At 52.7% G+C, this 20,437-nt stretch overlaps 1 protein-coding gene and 1 long non-coding RNA gene across 4 annotated transcripts in view; one reads left to right on the top strand and one right to left on the bottom strand.

Moving 5' to 3' along the window:
* The window catches only part of PLXNA4 (plexin A4), a 408,891-nt gene that overhangs the window by 362,668 nt on the left and 25,786 nt on the right, over positions 1 to 20,437 (top strand). For all 3 annotated transcript variants that reach the window (XM_037518307.2, XM_054692673.1, XM_054692674.1), the window contains exons 21-25: positions 105 to 247; positions 4,573 to 4,841; positions 7,246 to 7,312; positions 8,121 to 8,267; positions 12,466 to 12,625. In XM_037518307.2, coding sequence (XP_037374204.2) covers positions 105 to 247; positions 4,573 to 4,841; positions 7,246 to 7,312; positions 8,121 to 8,267; positions 12,466 to 12,625 — 786 coding nt within the window. The remainder of the gene's footprint in view (positions 1 to 104; positions 248 to 4,572; positions 4,842 to 7,245; positions 7,313 to 8,120; positions 8,268 to 12,465; positions 12,626 to 20,437) is intronic.
* LOC129145356 (uncharacterized) lies at positions 9,667 to 14,280 on the bottom strand. The gene is made up of 4 exons (XR_008550869.1): positions 14,209 to 14,280; positions 13,410 to 13,566; positions 10,668 to 10,782; positions 9,667 to 9,883 (listed from the first exon to the last, which is right to left on the bottom strand). It is a non-coding gene; the product is annotated as an uncharacterized LOC129145356 (long non-coding RNA).

The following is a 20,437-nucleotide window of genomic DNA, read 5'->3' as shown; positions in this document are numbered from 1 at the left end:
TTGCTCCCCTCTCCAGGGAGCTGGGTGAGGGTTCTGAGCACTCTGAGGTGGGGTGGCTTTGGTCCAGCTGCCCCAGAGGTCTCACGGGCTTCCCTTTGTGCCAGCCTTTGCCGAGCTGCAGACAGACATCCATGAGCTGACCAGTGACCTGGACGGAGCTGGGATTCCCTTCCTGGACTACAGAACCTACACCATGCGGGTGCTGTTCCCGGGAATTGAAGACCACCCTGTCCTCCGGGATCTTGAGGTGAGGAGCAGTACACGGGGAGGCCTTCCCCATCTCAGTGTTAGCGTAGAGAAAGCTGCTGGGGAATCTCAGGTCCAGGCACCTGGGAGCTGAGGCCGAGGGTGGGGGAAGCTCAAGGTGCCTCTGGAGGAGGCCGAGCCAAGCCAGGGAGCCTCAGAGCAGGGCAGGGAGTAGGGCTTTGGGCCTTGGGGGAGGGGTCACAGATCCCTGGAAAAGTGAATGGAAGTTGAAAAACTCTGCGTACACACAGAAAAAAGAAACCTGGCAAGGGAGTGCAAGAAGTTCGCTGGATCTTTAAGAAACCACGATATAAGGACTGTAGCACTTAATTGGCGCTTAGTAAATATATGTGCAAAGATAAGCGGAGGTGGAAATATGAGCGATAAAAACATAACTGTCTTTTGTACCAGCAGGGACCTCATCTTTTGAACATTTTATCCCACTTACTGTCTAGCAGAGTATCTGGCTTATGCATATATTCATATTACGCTTTGTTCCGAAGGGGAGTTGGAATGACTTATCAAGACAAATACCAGAGAAAAGTGAAACATAAATGAGGAAACCAGAGCAAAATAATGATCATAAAGAATAATCATTATTAGTTGACTGCCAACCCTATCCTGGTGCGGTTTTAAGAACCTGTGTGCACGCATTCATTTAGCCTCCCAAGAGCCTTCCAAAATAGGTACCCCCATTAACTAGTGGGAAGATTAAGGGCACAGACAAGTCCAGGGGTTGTGTGGGGACACACAACTGGGAGGACATGAGTCCAGGCAGTTAGATTCCAGAATCTTCACTCCCAACGATGAGCTTGTCACTTCTGGGTACAAAATCAGTGCCCTGCTCTCTGGCCGTGCATACTCATTAGGATGGATCAAACATCAGGCTAGGATTTATATTGTACATAAAATAAAAACAGACCCATTGCTCAGCCATGGTGAAGCTTTACAGAGAGTGACCCCAGGAAATGACTACATAAGTTTTCAAGGTGACGCCGAACCCAGCACCTCTGTGGAGTTTGAGTCCCCAAGGGCTTTGGACTCACACACATTTCTCCATACTTGTTTGTTGAGTGAAGTGTGTTTCTATAGTGAGGATGCGTGCATTTCTGTCTTTGGACAGGCAATCCCAAGAGGCATTTTCAAACTTTAGGGTGGGCTCCCTGTCCTCATTGGTAGCAAGTTCCACTGTCCCCATGTGTATGTATATGTGTACATGGACAAGAGTTTACACGCGTGGCAGGCACAGGTGGTCCCCCAACTTACAATGGATCAATGTATTAGTTTTCTACTTTAAGCAAAAGCAATATGCATTCAGTAGAAGCCAAGCTGTGGCTTTTGAATTTTGAGCTCTTCCTGGGGTGGTAATTTGTGTTATGATACTTTATTGTGATGTGGGGCAGGAGCAGCAACCTGCAGCTCCTAGTCAGCCTTCTGATGTCATCATGAGGGGAAAGAGCCTTCTGCCAGCCCTTCTTGAAAATCATCAGGAAAGAGAAATGGATGAAACTGTCATTATAGGATCCTCATTACCCAACAATTAATATTAGTTAGTTCAGCACTTCAAACATTCTTCATGCCCAGTGGGCTCTCAGCTTTATATGTTAGTGATGAGAACTTCTGCCACCATTCTGTTTCCCACTTTCAGTATAATATTCAAATAAATGACATGAGCTATCCAACGCTATTACACAATAAGCATTGATTTCACTTCCGTTTTTAAGGTTCACCATGTTGTAACACATGGCAGCACTCCCTTTTTAAGGCTGAATAATATTCTGTTGCCTGTATATGCCACATCTTGGTTCTCCATTCATCTGTCAGTGGACATTGGTGTTGCTTCTCCCTGTTGGTGATTGTGAATAATGCCCTTGCTAACGTGGGTGTGCACATATCTGTGGGAAGTCCAGCCTGCAGTCTTGAGGGCATATGCCAGACATGTGACTTTTTCATTTCCATTAAGCTCATTCATTGCTTGCAGACAGAAGTGAACCTTTACTGTCCCACATTTGGCCTGGGGCTATGTGAAATCCAGCCTCCAATGCAAGATCCTGGGATCTTGTGTGCATCCATCTTTTCTTTTTTGTTCTCAGTTCTCTTGCCCCCAGGAGAGTCACTCCTTGTTGATTTTCTGAGTATAGAGACATTCCAGGGAAGCCACTGGCTAATCTAAAGCAGCGTCTCCTGGCCTTCATGGATGCGGAGATACCTGCCTGTGAAGACACTCTCTGGTCCTGGGAAGCAGACCACCAGGCTGCTGTGAAGCCTGGGCATTTGGGGAAAGAGCTGTGCAGGCAGGGGTCATACACCAGTCCCTTCAAAACAGAGCCAACACCCTCCCCCAATTTCAGCCTATCATCGCCTCCTAAGCGCCAACCTATTGGGTTACAATTAAAATTTACTATCCAGTTTTATATTCACAGACTTCAACTAAATTATCAAACCATCTGGTGAATAAAGAAAGTCCTGTTCCAGAGTGGCATTTGCTTAGGGGGTGGGGTGGCAAGCTACAAAGGGGAATTGTTCTGATAGTCTTTGCCATGATACTGTGCTTGCATCTCCCCCTTCATAAAATGGGGAGAAAATTCCTACCTTCCGCACCCGAGACACGCTGCCGGTGCATTAGCTATCTCGGGGACTCTTGGGCTAATCTGTGCAAAGCAGTCAATGGAGTAGGAAAAAGCAGGTCATAAACCTGCTGCTGTTTAAGTGCGCACTGTGTGTGCCAAGCGCTTCACATACATTATCTTATTTAATGTTCATAAAACATTATGACACAGGCACTCATATTCTCGTTTTACAGATGAGGCAATAGGGCCCTGAGGTGATGGCGTTTTCTTCCAAGTATGAGTCAGTTCATTTCTCTGATTCCAAATCCCATGCTGCCAGCTGACCGGGATGCAATTTTCCCTCCCATGACTTCGCTAAATCTTTCTCCCCTGTGCCCTTACTGCCCGGGAAGCTCTGAGCACAGCCTCTCTCCACGGGTACTCTCTGATCAGCCCTGTGTCCTTGTCTGAGTCCTACCCCCGAGACCAAGGGAGGACTCAGAGCTGACCCAGTCACCTCGCAGGCCCAGGGGTCGGCCTGTATGCAGCCAAGAATGGGGAGGTTGGGTGGGAACTTGGGTTTGGGTTTGGAAATCTCTTACCGCCCTCACCAGCTGGCTGCAGTAGCTTCACTGAGAGGCTGTTATGAGGCCACACTGAGTCTTGCCAGGTCATTCAGAGTTTAGTTGGCACAAAATATGCAATGTGCCAGCACTGTGTATTGCACGCAGTAGGTGAGCAAGAAGTAGTTCTATCTCTCATTAGAGTGAACTGTAGAGGTGTCTTCTGAGGGGGTTGAGGAACAGAGCATGTTAAAACATGTCGCATGTGTGAGGGGGCAGTCGCAAAGGTGGGAGGGAGAGCAGTGGAAGGTGGACATCTGGGCAGACAGAACTGCGCTGAGGGTGAGGGAGGCCATATGTCCTTCCATCGTCAACTCCCTGGCATAGGGGACCTGGGGCACCTTGCAAGAGTCAGAATCACTCGAGGGGAGTGAGAGGTTCTTTGGGAAGGGCTGTGCCATTAGCTGGAATGATCTGTAGGGGGCCCTGGCTGTCCCCACTGGGTTCTGGCAAGTTCCCATCTCTTCTGAGAACTGCCTTCCTACAAGGCCATCCAAGTCCCAGCTCTGCAGCAAGGGACCTGACTGGGGAACATATTCCCACTCTCAGCTTCCAGACCTTCAGCAGCAGCTGAGACCAAGGGGGTCCAGTTTGACGAGAGACTCGAGTGAGGGGTGAGCACACAGCGTTCCCCCCACAGATGGGCCTAGAGACTTGGTAACTGCCTCCAAACTGACCGTCAGAGGGCTGGGCCTGCATCTGAAGGTCTCTGCCCCAGCCAGGTCCTGGCCCCAAGCTCAAAGCCCAGGTGAAGCCAGAAGTCCTGACTCAGAGACCATGGTCTGTCAACAGGACTGCTGAGGCCTGGACAGGTCAGCATTAGGTCAGCTCAGGCCTGGGGATCCTTTAGTTGGTGTGCAACCTGCAGCAGCCTGGCCTCCTGGAGTTCCCAGGGGTTGGGGAGGAGAATGTGTGTGTGATGGTGGGGCCCTGACATGCCCCCTCTACCACCAACCGTGCATTCCCATGAGGGAGTCTGGCAGAAATGGGCTCACGTTCCAGTGCCACCATTATCAACAGTGATGTTCTGTCTGCATCTTGGCTGATTCATCTCTGAACTAGAGACAGGGACTGTGACAGACTTGATGGCCTGCAGTGGGTGGGTGGTGGGTGGACCATCCCCCTGGGACCCACCTACCAGGTCTCCTCTGCAGGTGCCAGGCTACCGGCAGGAGCGTGTGGAGAAAGGGCTGAAGCTCTTTGCCCAGCTCATCAACAACAAGGTGTTCCTGCTGTCCTTCATCCGCACGCTGGAGTCCCAGCGCAGCTTCTCCATGCGGGACCGCGGCAACGTGGCCTCGCTCATCATGACGGTGCTGCAGAGCAAGCTGGAGTACGCCACCGACGTGCTCAAGCAGCTGCTGGCTGACCTCATCGACAAGAACCTGGAGAGCAAGAACCACCCCAAGCTGCTGCTTAGAAGGTAAGAGGCCCCTGTCCGGCCTGCCTGTGGGCAGCTCCCCAGCCTTTCAGGGGAAGAGCCGAGTGCCGGTGTCCCTGTGACCTGCCTGGAGGCCATGCACACTCCAGACCCTCAGGGACGAGTCTGTCCATCGGGGGTGCCTGGCCATGACCACCGTCTGCTCTCCTGAGATTTTTCTTCTGTCCCTATCTGCTTTCCACGTCTCTCTCTCTCTCTCTGCTCTTATTCTCCTTTGATTTGGACCCTTTCTGCTGGGGAATTCTTCTCACGTGGACTCTGTGAGATTGCTCTCCCATCCCCGGCCTTCTCGAAATCAGAACTGGGATTAGGAGAGATCCCCAGGGCCCCTCTCGGACCCACCTCACCATCTCACCATCGGTGATCAGACTTCGGCCTCTTCCCTCACACAGCCCATTCTCTGCATTCATTCACATTTATATCAATTGAAGTAAATGCAATCACAAATCACCCTGGAGCTTATTGGAAATGCAGGCTCTCAGGCCCACCCCACACTGCTGTGAGTGTAGAATCTGCATTGTAGGGAGAAACCTGGGTGCTTTGAATGCATATTCAAGTTTGAGAAGCACCTCCAGCCTGTGTGTGAATTAAACCCCACAGAGGCAACGTGCCTGCCTCAACCCGGCAAGTGTTTCTTGGCGTGAGCTCTGAGCACTGCCTGCTTCCAGGGTCGCTTAGATCCCCCACGGGATCTGCAGGACACCTTGTCCTCCACACAGTTGAAACCCGAATGGTCACATGTGAAAACATTACCATATCCAGGGACTGTGGCATTGCAGGAGACCGAGATTCCCTCACTTGCCCTCCTGCCACTTGAACCTGAAGGCCTTGACTCCTGCAGGCTGTTATTCCAGTGTCTCTGGCCCTCCCGCAGATAAATCCGGAAGCCTCCCACGTCAGGCCGTGGCATCCAGCCCTCCTCCAGGACCACCCAGTTACAGTCTGCTCTGCCTGGCCCCTGCTTTCCACCCTGGCTCTGTGGGTCTGAGGCCAGGCCTCCTGCGTGGGCCAGCATAAGATTTGGCTTTCCCAGCAAGGTGTTTACGCCAGGCTTTTTCCTGGTACAATGGGCATTTGCCTGCACGGCTGCAAAAGGTTGCTCCATACAGGAGCAATCATACAGCTTTGGAAACAGCAAGGTAGAGCGTTTTGATTTTTGTTTTACTTTCACCATGCAGCCACCCACTGGCATAATTCTAGGGTTCCCACCGCCTGCCAGAGCTCCCACCGGCAATTTCCCGGCGTGGTCTCGCTCTGTGTCTCCAAGGCTCCTCCTCCTGTTCTCCATCCGCTCCCCCCCAGATGGCCTCGCTCTCTTTTGCTCGCCTCTGTCTCCCTTTCTTCTTGCCCCTGGCTGCCCCCTTCTTTCGGGAGGCTCCCTTCTCTTCTCATTTCAGCTTTACTTTCTGCTGGCAGCTGCCCAGCTACCGTGGGATTTTAGTTATTAGTGTCTTCTGGCAACTGCAACATTCCGCTCTCTCCAACATACTGCATGGGCTGCGCGCTCCGAAGCTGGCCGCGTGCTTCATGCAAGTTTGAATGGAGTTTGTTGTCTCTAAATGGATGTCACTGAAAGAAAGTTTCCCGTGGCCAGTAACACTGCTGCGGGGCCTTCACTGTGTGAAAGATGCACGCGCTACTCAAAAAGCAACTTCTTATCATTGCAAATGAAGCCCTAGAAGGCTTCTCAGGAATTTCCAAAGTACGTGGAAATCTTTGAGTTAGGACAAGGTCAGTCTCTTGGGCATGACTGGGTATCCAGCTCCACGTTGCTGTCTGCTGTCAGCTCTGGGGCCCTGAAGTAGGGTGAGGGGCTCTGTTTGGTCTAACTGAACTTTCCCCCCGTGATCTACTGCTCTGCCACCTTCCTTTTCATTCTCTTCCCAGTTAGTATCTTCCCAGACCCTGTTCTCACCCAAAGGCACACACACCTATCCTGCCCTGCCTTCACCCCACCACCCCTCCCCTTGCTGTCCTGTCCTGTCCTATAAGGTTTGCTGAGGCTGAACCAGCTAACAAGAAAACTACAAGTGACTGTTTAAGTCTAAATTAATTAAAACTCAGTAAAATTAAAACTTCGCTAACAATATTTCAAGGGCTCAGCGGCCACTGTGGCGTGTTCTGAGTTTTCATAGAACAGGGTTGCTCGAACACAATCCCGCCAAAAACTCACCAGGAGGCTTCCTGGGCCATCTCGCAGCTCTGCAGACTTTCAAGGGCATCTCGGAGTCCACAGAACTCATGTGTTCTTTGATTCTCAAGATTTGGCCTCAAAGTCTTAAATAGCCAGAGCCATGAAGACTTCTGCTGCCTTCCCAATCCCAGGGCCTGACGGGCATTTCTGTCTTTGTCTTGCTCTGTTGGGTCCCTTGGTGACTGGTGACAGGACGGAATCAGTGGCTGAGAAGATGTTGACCAATTGGTTCACTTTCCTGCTCTACAAGTTCCTCAAGGTAGGATTGGATGTGGGGGTATCTCTGCTCTGCCTCAGTTTCCCTGCTAGCTGGGGCATGAACCTATTATCCTCCCCAGCCTGCCCCATTTACCCCACAGACCCCAAGTCCCCAATCCCCATATTTGGGGTAAGAACCCCACCAAGAAATGGAGATTCCCCTCATCATTGAGGGGACAGAGTCTACCCCATCTCTGAAGACAGATCCACATAGTCAGTCCCTGCTGAGAGCCAGTCCTGAAAATTGCATCTCCTGGGTCCTTGCAGTGGAGACCAGCCTCTGGGAGCCCCTGTGCGAGCCCTCAAGCCAACATCGTGTCCACCCTCTCATCCCTGCTTCCCTCTTCCCCTGCCTCCTGCCTCTCCCGGGCCCAGACTTCCTGAGGCTGATAAGCGCCCCAGGCAGGTACAGAAGCTGTGTGTGGCCGCAGATAAGCCCATAATGTGCCTGGGAGGTGGAAGAGACACTCGGCTTCCAATTATTAACTTGTTGTCTAAGGAGTTCACGCCTTGGAGGCCTGACCTCTATCTCCTGATGGGGCAGCAGAGAAAGCAGGGGAGAGAGAAGGGGCAGAGAGGCACACAGGAGGAATAGAGAGCTCTAAAACAGGGCGGGAAAGAGCAGAAGGGGAAGACCCTGGGTCCAGGAGCCAGGAGAAAGGCACATCTGAAAGCGAGGGAATTGACAGACCAACAGTAGAGCAGGTGGGAGAGAGGAGAATTGGGCCCTTGGAGGAAGCAGGGGCGGCGGGAGGGTGGGCTCTGCAGCCGGTGGCCACAAGGCCCAGCATGGCTCTTCTTGTGCCTAGGAGTGTGCTGGGGAGCCCCTCTTCTCCCTGTTCTGTGCCATCAAGCAACAGATGGAGAAGGGGCCCATTGACGCCATCACAGGGGAGGCTCGCTACTCCCTGAGCGAGGACAAGCTCATCCGCCAGCAGATCGACTACAAGACCCTGGTAAGCCAGCCTCACCACTGCCCCTGAGGCTCTGGAAGGTGTACTCTGGTCCTGAGCTGCTCCCACCCAGCAGAGGGAACGCGGGAGAGCTGGGAAGTCACCCCTCCTGGTTTGCCCATTGTGACGACACCCCACCTCCCTCTGAGCCCCAACACCGGGGCATCTGGATGTGAGCACCAATGATTCAGGCACATTTGAGCAACACTCTGCAAAAGAACAGGTGCTTCCAGGCCAGGGCACTGAGTGGTGGCCAGCAGCTGGCTGACCCAGTGAACACGCGGCTCCTTTCTCGCAGGTTCTCTGGCCTGGAGGATTCGCACTTCATCAGTGGTTCCCGGCTGGGGCAGGCAGAGGGCAGGCAGAGAGGACACCAGGGAGAGTTCCTTGCAGCTCCAAAGGCCCCCCTAACCCCCCAGGAGTCTAAGTCAAATATTTCCAAAGCCCAAGCTGCAGAACATGAGGCCAGGGTGGCCTGTGGGAACATGGGGGCTGCTCCTCTGTCAGGTTAGACACCCGCTCCTGATAGACCCCGTTGCCCTCAGAGGCAGCAACGCTCAGCGTGGAGAAGCAGTGGGCTTCGGAATCAGGCGCAGCTAGATAGAGCCCTGACCCCCTCTGACCAGCTGGCGATGGGGGTAGGTCTCTTAAATGCTAGAGTTTGGATTTTTCTATCTGAAAACGTGCGGTGATAACAGGTCCCACTAAAATGGGGGAAGCAGAGACTCATGCCTTACAAAGTCATCCCAAGAGGACTGGGGTGAGGTGTGCTGCCTCTTTCCCACCTGACCGTCCTGCCCGCTGGCTGCCATATCCCTCCAGGCTCAGGGAGCCCACGCTCGGCTTTCTACAGAGAGTTGTGACCGCACACCAGACAGGCCTCTGGGAATTTAGAGAGGACAATTAATGAAGGAGCGAGAAAATAAATACAAGATGAGTGTTGGGGTGATGTTTGGGTGCTGCCCAAAGATGGAGGCATGAGAGATGGGCAAAGTGGGCAGAGAATAGACAAATCTGGAATGTGCCAGCAGGAGAGGAGACCCACACACACAGCCCCAAGCACAGGCCGAAAGAGGGTGTGTGGAGGGTGAACCCCAGGCCCCAAAGGCCAGCTGGGGAGCCTGTCCTCCTGGCTGGGACCCTGGCCACTCTGAGTGATGCCCCACTTCACCTCCGGGGGCAGGCTCTAATGGGCATTTTAACAGATTTGCCAGGACTATGTCCTCCGAGGAGGCCTGTAAGTTGCAGCCAGGGGTGAGGCCTCCTCTTCTTGCAGCCACGGTCCTCTCCAAGGTAGAGGCTCCCATTAAAATGGGAAAGGGACCAAAAAAAATTCCCAAAAATAGAGACCTGAAGAGATTTTTAATGAGCTGGAACTACCGTGGAAGCATCGCGGGCCAGATCTCTTCCCTGCTTTCTCTTTTTTCCCATCTCAGCAGCTCCCCCATTTTGAATCCAACACGCTGGGTTGTGATAATGCTCTCCTCAAATTGCAGCATCCTTTATTTCAGAGGCCAAACTATTGTTAGCGCAGCAGCCTGGTTTCAGATGACTCGACTTAAAGAAAATCCGAGGAACGTGGAGTGGGTCAGGGAGCGCAGCCGTGAAGGTGGAAACACCTGGGGAAGAGACTTCTCGCGAGAAGGGGGAAGAAATTGCTATTGTTTTGCCTGGAGAAGAAATGGCTGCAGGGAGCCTCCTTGGCCACCTTCAGGCCTGTGAAGGGAAACTCTCCCCTGTGCAAGGGGGCTGGGGGGAGAGGCTGGTGAGCAGGAAAAGGAAGAAAGTGTGTGAGAAGCAGATAGAACTGACCAGACACTTCAAGATGGAGTCAACTAGCAAGAAGGGAAGGAGTGGAACTCGACCATGACGTGAGGGGCCTGGGTGCTTGGGGCCAGTTGATGATGAATCGTTCTGGGCTGAGGGATAACTGCTAAGCATGAGACACCCCAAGAGACCCAGAGATGCATCCCCATATAGTCAAATGCAAGTCTTTAGTGTTGAGTGATGACTCAGTAGATGCCAGAATGTGGACTAACCTGGTCTAGGCCCCTCGGCATCACCTGGGAGCCTTCAGGTAGGGCACTAGCTTCTCACCTGGGAGCCTGTTAGAGCACTAGCTGCTCATCTGGGAACCTGCTAGAAATACAGATGCCTACCCAGGAGCCCGCTAGATGCCCACCTGGGAGCCTTCTATAAAACTAGATGCTCACCTGGGAACCTACTAGAATCCTGGATTCTCATCTGGGATCCTGCTAGAAAACTAGGAGCTCCTCTGGGACCCTGCTAGAATGCTAGACGGTCAGCCACCCGGGAGCTGGCCAGGATGCTAGATGATCACATGGGAACCTGCTAGAATGTGAAATGCTCATCTGGGACCTTGTTAAAGTGCTAGATGCTCACCTGGGAGCCTTTTAAAATGCAGACGCTCAGGCCCCATCCAAGACCTCCAGAGTCAGACTGCGTTTTGACAACTCTCCAGTGGTTCTGTTCACATTAAACTTTGAGAAGCATTGATCTGGCAGAAAAACACAAGGCAGGTTACTCAGAAACTGGCCAAGAGACAGGGACTGGGGCATGGGGGAAGGGGACTCTGGTGGACCTCGGGCTGGTCAGTGTCAGGGGACCCTGTCCCTCAGTGGGGCTGTGGCTTCATCTCTGGATGCCCTGAAGTACCCCCAGAGAGTTCTTCACGAGGCCACTGTAAGCCCCAGCAGAGTAGAAATGCCAAGAGGTCATACTCAGGTGGCAGCTTGTGCTTCCTGCTCTCTTGGGGAGGCAGACCAGAAAAACCACACCACTGCCTGACAGAGACTGAATCACACACACAGCACACACGCACATGCACACGCACACGCACACAGCCCAGAGCACAAGGCCACACAAAGCATCAGACTGAGCTTGACCACCAAGGGGGCTCTTAGCAGGAAGGGCATGGCTGGGAGAGGCCACTCAGAGGGACACGAGGTCCAGACTTCCTCCCACCATCTTTTTTAGTTTAGAACATTCTGAGGGTGAGAGTTCAGTTTTATATGTTTCAGAGGTTTTTTCTTCTTAATGGAATAAGCATGTTCCCATTGGAGCTGACGGCAGTCTGGCTGCTAATGAAAGGCAGGTGTCCATCCAGGGCCCGGGTGCCATCGCCAGGAGGAGCAGGAGGAGGGCTGTTGTCTGAGTCTGCAAACCAGATGGGCCACTGGGAATTGGTTGGGGCGGGGGTAGGGGGCAGTGAAAGATCAGAGGGGGAGACCCAGAGGGCTCTGGCAGCCCAGCCAGAAGCAAGGACTGGAGTATGCAGAATGGCGTGGCAGCAACTGGGCCCTATAATCCTCACCCCGTGCCCACTGGGGTCCCTCCTCCTCCAGACCCCGTGCATCCAAGTAGAAAGCCCTCTTGGCGAACAGCAAGAGAAGAAAGTTCTTTGAAAACAGCCCAGAACTTTTAAAGGAATACTGTTTGGTGCTTTTAAGCAGAATCTTAATTTTTCAAACTAGTTCCAGAAACATTAAAGCCCCGAGCAGGCACTGGTCTCTTCCTCCGACACCAGGTTTCAGGTTCAGAAGCAGGAAGGGATCTCAGCCACCTGAAACTGCAGTTTTTAAAGGGCACCATGTTATTTTTGAAGAAAATTAAGGTTTCTTATGGATTCGCCAACCTCCCATCAGCCCGAAGCCCTTACAAAAATCGAAGCTCATGAAATCTTTTGAGACAGGAGTCAGATTCCCATTAGTGTGAATGTGTCTGAGAGGGAGTGAGAAAGACAGACTGGCACACACGGTGGGGGTGGGGATTTCAGGGGGGGGCCGGGGCTGCCGAGATGGCGCCTGTGTGTATGCATGCAGGCGTGCATGTGTGTGCTCGTGCGTGAGAGTGTGAGAAAATACAAGTGCGTGCCTGCATGCATTAGTGTCCATTCTCATGCAGATTTCCCCTCTGTGCCTCCACCTGCTCGCACATTATTCCCTTGGAACAGCCAGGATTTTAATGAAGTTTGTTGTGATGGGAAGTTAAGTGTATGGCTCCTACTCCTGCCGCTTGTCTGGACAGAAGGCCTGAGGGCCTGGGGGGAACACAGTTGGGCTAGAGGACCCCCACGCCTCTCTAGTCCAGCTGCAGGGGAGGACTCTGGATGCAGCTGGGTGTCCCGAAGCCCTTGCTGCTGCCCCCTACCATGTGCCTCCTCTCCCTCATTCTCCCCCAGGTCCTGAGCTGTGTCAACCCAGACAATGCCAACAGCCCGGAGGTCCCAGTGAAGATTCTCAACTGCGACACCATCACGCAGGTCAAGGAGAAGATTCTGGATGCCATCTTCAAGAATGTGCCCTGTTCCCACCGGCCCAAGGCTGCAGATATGGACCTGGGTGAGTAGGCAGCCCCCCAGGCGCTCCCCGAGATATCTGGAGCCGTCTTCCCTTCGCCTGTCAGCAGCAAAGTGCGGCCAGGGTGCAGGGGGCAGAGGGGAGAGGGTCAACAGGTAAGCCTGGCCCCCAGCAGCCCAGGGTGGGTGCCTTCATGGTCCCTAAGAGTCCAGAAGAGGGCGCTTTTATGGCTGCTTAGCAGTAAGAAGCAAGGTGGGATGGCAATCTGCTGGAGACCTGCCTGCAGTCCCTGCATGGGGGTGTCAGTTGTGCAGGGAAGGGGATTTAGAGCCAGAGCTCCCATAGTCTGTGGTCTTGCCACTGTCTTCATTGCATCCCAGGCTACTCCCTTTCCCTCTGCTCTGGATCTGTCACTTTTGCTGACTACCTAAGACAGGAGGGATCTGGGTCAGAGAGGGAGGCTGGAGAGAGAAAATACAGCAAAATAAGATATGACAGCCTGCTGGGGGGCAGGATGAATTTCATTTGAATGTTCCATGAGCAGATCGATCGTGTAGCCTATGTAAACAAGGCCATGCCCCTTGGGGCTGCCTGGGCTTGGCTCCAGATAGTTCTCTGCAGTGTTTCATAGGGTAGTGTCCTGAGGACATCCTAACTGGGAGCCGAAGACTCCAAAGAGGCCATTCAGCATCATGGGTCAATGTCCAGCATACCTGGACTTGAGGCCTGGGGCCACCAAGCCCTATTGGTGACCTCGGTCAAGTTACTTGATCCTTCTGTGCCTTTGTTTCCTTCCCCATAAAATGGAAATAATAATAGTGCTCACCTTATAGTAGAAATTAATGGAGTCGATGCACGTGAAAGCCTTCTACTGGCCCATAGTACACACTGGGTAAGTAATGGTGGCTGCTGTTGCTGATTCTCAGAATAGAACTGATAGGGAAGACGGTGGGGAAACACTGGTCTGCGCCTGTTTGTTGATCCTGGGCATGGAGAAGTCGTGAATGGGTATGTGCTGTGTCTGGAGATTCATGGCAACTTAGGGGTGGGAGGACCTCCAGGGCCCATAATCCCTCCATCTGGCCTCTAAGCTGGCTTTGGCTAAGCCAGCCAAGACAGATGGGCATCCCTGCTATTTGCTAAAATCCACAGGGAATTTTCATCCCCCTCCCTTCCTTGCTCTACCCCCCGCAAATTCTGATGCCTGGAGACGCCAGCTCAAGGAGTTCTGCTCATTCATCTCAATCTTATTGCTTCACTCACTGCATCCTCTTGGTGCATGGTGGGGTGTGTTTGGCCCTGTTCTTGGAGCGCTGGCTCCGGGGGCAGGTGGGGCAGGCATGTGCACCCCTTCATTTTGGAGGTGTCTCTGTGTGTGTTGTTTGGGGGATGGGAAGGAAATGTACATGGGAATTTATGTGGGGGCTTGGGGGGTGGTGTGTGTGGTGCTGGGCAGTGGTCCCTGGTGTGGTCAGAGTGGACAGTGTGTCTGCACACGGTAACTTTGCTGCCATGAGGATCCCACACTGGTGACATGAACCAGTGGGAGAGAAGACAGTTACTGGGAAGGAAGACCCATGGATATTCCGGAGTTGAGCTTACTAGGGTAACCAGGTAGCACCCACCTTTCTTGCTGTTTATCTGTGGGAGCCATGGGGGATTCCAGTCTTGACTTCCCTGTGTCCCTGTCTGCACAGAGTCTGGGAGGTGATTGTGACATAGTGGGGTAATGGGGAGCTGGTATAGGGAGCTTCATGCCGAGGGTATTTGGGACAGCTGTGCATGTGTGCCTGCGTGCATGCCTGCATCTAGAACTGCGTGCCTGCCCCTAGAACTCTGTGCCTCCTGTGCTTAGGAATGGCCAACTTCCCACAAGGGAGGCAGCTGGGGCTGCAGAGCCTGACCTGCAGCACCAAGACCCAACCTGTGCCCTGAAATGCCTCTCTCCCTGACCAGAAAAGGGCTTGGGTGGTGAACACACCCACCCCATGGTGGCTTAAACACTTGATGGATCTCAGGAAGGATGGGGTCATGTTCTTCGAGTTCCTCTCAATCCCAGACTAACAGGGGCACCTCAGGATGCAGAATCAGGGGCCACCCCTTCTGTGCCCACTTGCACTCCTGGAGAGACTGTGTCTTAGCTGGTTGATGCTGCTCAGAGCCAGTTCTCCCTACCTGGAATCCTCACACCTGAGTGTGGGATGGGAAGAGGCTTCTTACTAGCTTTCAAAAATGTCCCCTTAAAAGACTTGGTGGGGGCCTGTCTGGTGGTGCAGGGGTTAAGACACAACCTATGAAACTATCTGCAGCCTCTGCAGCACAAATTCAATCCCCGGCAAGGGAGCAACCCACATGGCACGGCAGACCTCTCCTGGCCCGCTGCTCCCCTCAGCAGTGTACTTCAGTCAATCCACCTGTTCTGTTCCCCACTCTGTCTCTGGTGAATCCTCTCACCACCCCACACCTCTGGCCTGTACCCCAGCTCTTGTATGCATAAATAAACAAATCTTGAAAAAAAAAAGACCTGGTACAAGCCCAGCAAAGTAGAGTATTACTGAAAAGATGTGAAGGTTTCCTCAGCTTTCATGGTCAACCATCTGGAGAGAAGGTGGCAGTATCCAAAGCAGCCAGCAGCCTGACAACCAAGACCTGCCACTCTCTGCACTAGAGGTTGCTCAGGCCAAAGAAGGGCCATCTCCTAGCAGGGACTGGGCCTCACCACAGCTGCTAATGCTTCAGTACAGAGGGGCTGCTTCTCCCATCATGGGTGCTGTGAGAGGAACCCAGAAACAAGGCCCCCACAGCAGGAGTAGATAAAGGGGTGAGGCATAGAAGGGGGGACTCAGAGCCCCATTCCACTGGGGAAGTGGTACCACACTCCCCAGGAAGGCTCCCCATAGTCTATGCTTGCCCTAGGAATGTTCTTTGTTGAAATGAAAAACAGGTTTTGGAGTCACCCCCATAACTGGTCTTCTTTTGACTAAAGCCAGATTATATAACAAGGAAAATGGGGCTTCCTCAGAGACCCAAATGCACCTTCCACACTATTCCACTCAGCCTCATGGCCCCCAAGGGGAGGAAGAGGCAAAGCACATTTTTCCCATCTTGTAGGTAAAAGTGCTTTGAAAGCCTGAAAGCAATTTACAGATGTGAGCTGTGATTATTATCAAAAATTAATCTATGCCAAAGGGACTCGCATACATTGGCACAGAGAGACTCCCTCGCCACGTGCCTGGGAAAGAGACAAGACAGCTAAGCATCACCCCCTTCCCTACCATGCCCCCTGCTCCCAGAGCTGAGGGTGTCAGGCATTAGGCAGAAACTAATGGAGACTAATTCCCTCCCATGCCACCTGCCCCTGCAAAGCAAACCAAGACTGTCCCAGCCCAGCTTGGTGGGAAGCAGGACACTTTAGGCCACCCCTGCAACTGTCCCAAGTAAATCCACCCCCACCCCCTTCCACATGCCCCTCATCATCACTGTGACCCCTCACCTGGCCTAGCCCCTCCCTCCTGACACCTCTGTTCAATGCTCCTCCAGGGAGGGCTTCCCCTGGCCTCCTCCATCCCATCACCAGACTTTAGCAGACACTGAGGAACCAAGATGGGGAACTGAATTAGTTTCTCCAAAGAAACAGGACCATCGCGTCTGTGTATAGAAAGATGTATGTGGAGAAACTGGCTCATGCAGTTAGGGAGAACTTAATTGATTATGGCCTAGCAGGAATCCTAGATGGGGTAACTTAGAAACAACAGAAGTTGATTTCTCATAGAACTGAAGTCTGGCAAGGCCATGGTCAACACATCAGAACAGTCCATGACGGTGAGGCCTTGCTGTGTCCTCACGTTGCAGAGGGGCAAGAGAGCTCTTTGGGGTGTCTTCTATAAAGGCACTAATCCCACTTATGAGGGCTTCACCCTCATGACCCAGTCACCTCCCAAGGCCCTGTGTACCATCACATTGGTTTAAGACTTCAACACAGAATTTGGGTGGGACACTAACATTCAGTGTATAGCATGGAGACTGGCAAATCCAAACTATGTAAGGGAAGGGAGAGGCAGGAGACCCAAGTCACGTCTCCTGGCAGACGTCCCTCCTGCTCGAAGGAAAGCAGCTTTGTTCTATTTGGGCCTTCACCAAATTATATCAAGTCCACTCACATTATGGAGGCCAACTCACTCTGTTCCAACTCCACCAATTTAAATATTTGTCTCATCCAAAAACACCCTCACAGGAACACCCAGAATAATGTTTCACCACATACCTGGGCACCATGGCCCAGCCAAGTTGACAAATAAAAATAACCGTCGCAGGAGCCAAAATGAAGGGCACAGGGCCAGCCTTCATTCCAGTCTGTTGGAAACTAGGGAAGGAAAGATGTCCCAGGCAGGGGCTGGGGACTGTGCCAGCAGGTGGGGCTCAAAACACAAGACCCAGGGCACCCCACTCTGCTCTGCATGGGGCTGTTCTCCCCAGCTTTGTCCCTTTCCAGCCACAGGTATTGGGTATAGGTGTCCCCTTGCATTGCTTAAACTCTCCAACAAACATATCCTAAGAGTCCATCTTGGACCGCCCCCTGACAGGAATGGGGGCCCCCTGTGATGAGGAGAAGGTCCTCACCTCTTCACACAGGAACAGAAGACAAGACTGTTCATATCCTGAGCCACTTGGGACTCTTTCTGTCTCCTCTCTGTCCTCCCCAGAGGAAAGCATTGCTGCTGTTCTGTTTCAATGCTCAAAGGGAAATCCTGCAGCTCAGAGAGGTACAGTGACCAGGCCCTGGCCACACAGCAGGGCGGTGCAGAGAGCACCTCTGCTTTTCCCTACAGTCTCCTGGTAGGCTGGGACCTCCAGAGATCCCTCTAATTTAATGCAAATGCCCTATCAATGGCTCTGGAACTCTGTCACCCTCTCTGTCTCGCCTTCACTTCGTGCTGAAAGGATGTATTTTTTCAAATAAGTAATTCCTCTGTGCAATAAAAAGATACACTATCTTCCGAGTGAAATATAAAGAGTTCACAACCGCAGTCTCCCCAGTTTGCATTTTCCGCTGCACCTGATGAGGAGGACAGATAAAGATAATGGGATTTTTTTCTTTTTTATTTCACCTCCCTCTCTTCCTGGAAGGTGGAAGTGTAACAAATTGGATTGTGCGTGTGTCTGTCCTTTGTGCGTGGAGCCTGGAGCAGGGCTCGGTGCTGCTGGGCAGGAGCTGCCAGAGAGGTCAGAGCTGGCCGTTTTCTCCCGGTGTCTTGCATGTGAATGGCCGGGTCACCTTCCCTCTGTCCCCACACCCACCACCTGTCTTTTTAACTCTTCTCTGACACGGCAGGCAGACACCAGAACCCCTGTGTCCCACATTCAAGAATATCCACTAACCCTAGCTCGTCTCTGTACACTCAAATAGAGCAGAGCTTCCTTTCCCACGGGAGGGGCTTCCGCCCGCCGGGCAGGCACTTTTCAGTTTGCAAGACTCAATACCTTAGGTGCCTGCAGCACATTCCGTGCAGGTGTTTTTTCTTTGTGGCCCAAGCTTCATTGTTCAGTCATTTTATAATTTAGAAACTCCTCTCACAAATAAAATTATTCTTTTTTTTTAACAAAACATTTTTAGATGCTCACACTCTCCTCGGGACAATTTTCTGACCTCATTTGCAGTGGCATTTTTATCCTGTCATGGCCTCCCAGCTCTGCTTGGATGCACGCTTTCCAAACTTGGGGGTGGCAGGGTGTTAAGGGTCTCCGAGCTCTCTATCAGGTGTCCCTTCAGACACCTGCTGATAGGTAGGCAGCTGTGAGTCCCAGCTCCTCCTCTAGTCTTCTGCTGGGGACCCTGTTTGCAAAGGCAGAGTGACCCTGTGCAGGGTTGGTGGGCGCTCCTGGTGGGAACTTGCTCCCAGGGTCCCTGGAGAGGAATGGAGATTGGGGGTGGGTGGGGACATTCACTGTAGGCAGTGAATTGTGCAGTTAGCCCCTCTTGGGTCAGAAGGGTTGGCTCAGCTGGTTCTAGCCAGCCTGGTGGGCGTTGCCCAGCAAGATCCTGCTCAGCCCTCCCAGGCCTGTGTTGGGTGGTGACAAAACAGAAATGGAGATAGAAAGATTGGCCTGTGGGTGAGGGGGTTGTTGCAGAGCTTTAAGTGTTCCCTCCCAGGGGTAAAATAAGGCGTGTGCATGAATATGTGTGTGTATGCATGAGTGTGCACATGCCCCTGTTGTGTGCCTGTCTACACACGCGCACATCACGAAGACCAGAGCCAGTGAGGTGCTGAGCACCCCGGGAGGGTTTCCCTTCTCAGCATAGCACCTGCTGGTAAGTAGGGGACCCTCAGGACACGGCCAGCAATGTGCTCTGTGCACCCCCTCTCCTTCCAGGGCTGGTCTGTGGATGAAACCAGTCATCCCCGACATCAGCACATCCAGCCCCTGCCTTAGCCAGCCCTTGCCATGTCTGCCTTGACCAAGGGCAGCCTTCTCTGGCAGGGACCTCCTGGCTTGTCCCTCGAGTGCTCCCCTTCCCCCATACACACCCCCTGTCCCTGCAGCCCTCAGCTCAACCCCAGACCCCTTAGCATGGCATGCTAGGTCTTTTTTCACTCACTATGGACATTCCTACGTTTTTGAGACAATTACCCAAAAGACAACAGTCACTGCTCACCGATTCCCCATGAGAGCAGAGGCTGGTCTGGCGGGATCGGGGCACCAGATGCTCCTCTTGCAGAGCCTGTGACCCAGCATCTACATCATGAAGAGCATGTTTCTTGCTGCCCTTGACCACCCTGGTGTCCCTCAAATATCACCACTGCCCCAAAACCTCCACTCGTGGAGCAAGCATGGCCGCCCCATCAGCAAACTTGGCTTTATGGGAAGAGAAGTGCTGTGGCTGCTGGGATGCAGGGGCTCAAATTATGTGGGTGGAGACAGCAGCCCGTTAACATTATGGTGCAGCCACTGCTTGGGTCCCCAGCCAGCCATCACTACCTCTCCCCTAGCCCCGGACACACACACCCCCCACCCCACACCTGGTGGACTCAGGCATGGCAGACTCCATGCTGCGTTGTCCCAGGTTGTGGCTACGTATGCCTTCCTGGCTGAGAACTCCTGGCATATGGGGAATCCTCTCCTGCATCTTTGCATTCCATGACCTAGGCCAGTGCCCTGCCCAAAGGAGGAGCCTGGTCAGTGTCCCACCCAAGGGAGGAGCCCAGTCGGTGCCCCGCCCAGGGGAGGAGTCTGGTCGATGCCTCTGCAAGAGAGCACAGCTAGTCAGCAGAATGAGCAGTACCTGGGGTGATGACCTCTAGGTCTGTCCTCTCAATCTACTTGGTTAATTTCTGGAGTAAATTTGTAGAATGAGTGATAATAAATAATTTGAGATCTTTCACTCCTGTCAATGGACATGCCTGGTGCTATTTCTGAGGATCTCAACCTGTCTCAGGTTGCTTGTGGAGCCTCTCACTCTGGCTTTTTGTCTGCCTACCTTGGAGCACCAGGTAGAAATCCTTTGCCACTTGGAAAATAGGCCACCGTCACGCACTCACTCACCCTTTACCTTCCTTCCTTCATTCACTTATGAAGTGAATTTATTCACTTAGTCATTATGACTTTAATGAATATTCAACACATTCTTACTATGTCCCAGGTGCTGGGTCTGCCCTGCTGGTAGGCATTGAGCAGCATCATTTTTATAAATCAAGGACAAACTATCATTCCTTGACTGCCCTGGGGGAGCACCGCCACATTCTGCCCTACTTTTTTCATCCGGGGGCATAGAGGGAGACTGATTTTCATTTGCTTACATAATTACCAGATATGACTCAGAGCCAGGGTTGCTGAGTACAGTTGCACAGGCTGCAT

Source organism: Talpa occidentalis, unplaced genomic scaffold, assembly GCF_014898055.3.
Source record: "Talpa occidentalis isolate TD23 unplaced genomic scaffold, MPIMG_talOcc4v2.1, whole genome shotgun sequence".
Taxonomy (NCBI): Eukaryota; Metazoa; Chordata; class Mammalia; order Eulipotyphla; family Talpidae; genus Talpa; species Talpa occidentalis.
This window is presented reverse-complemented; position numbering and strand designations above follow the sequence as displayed.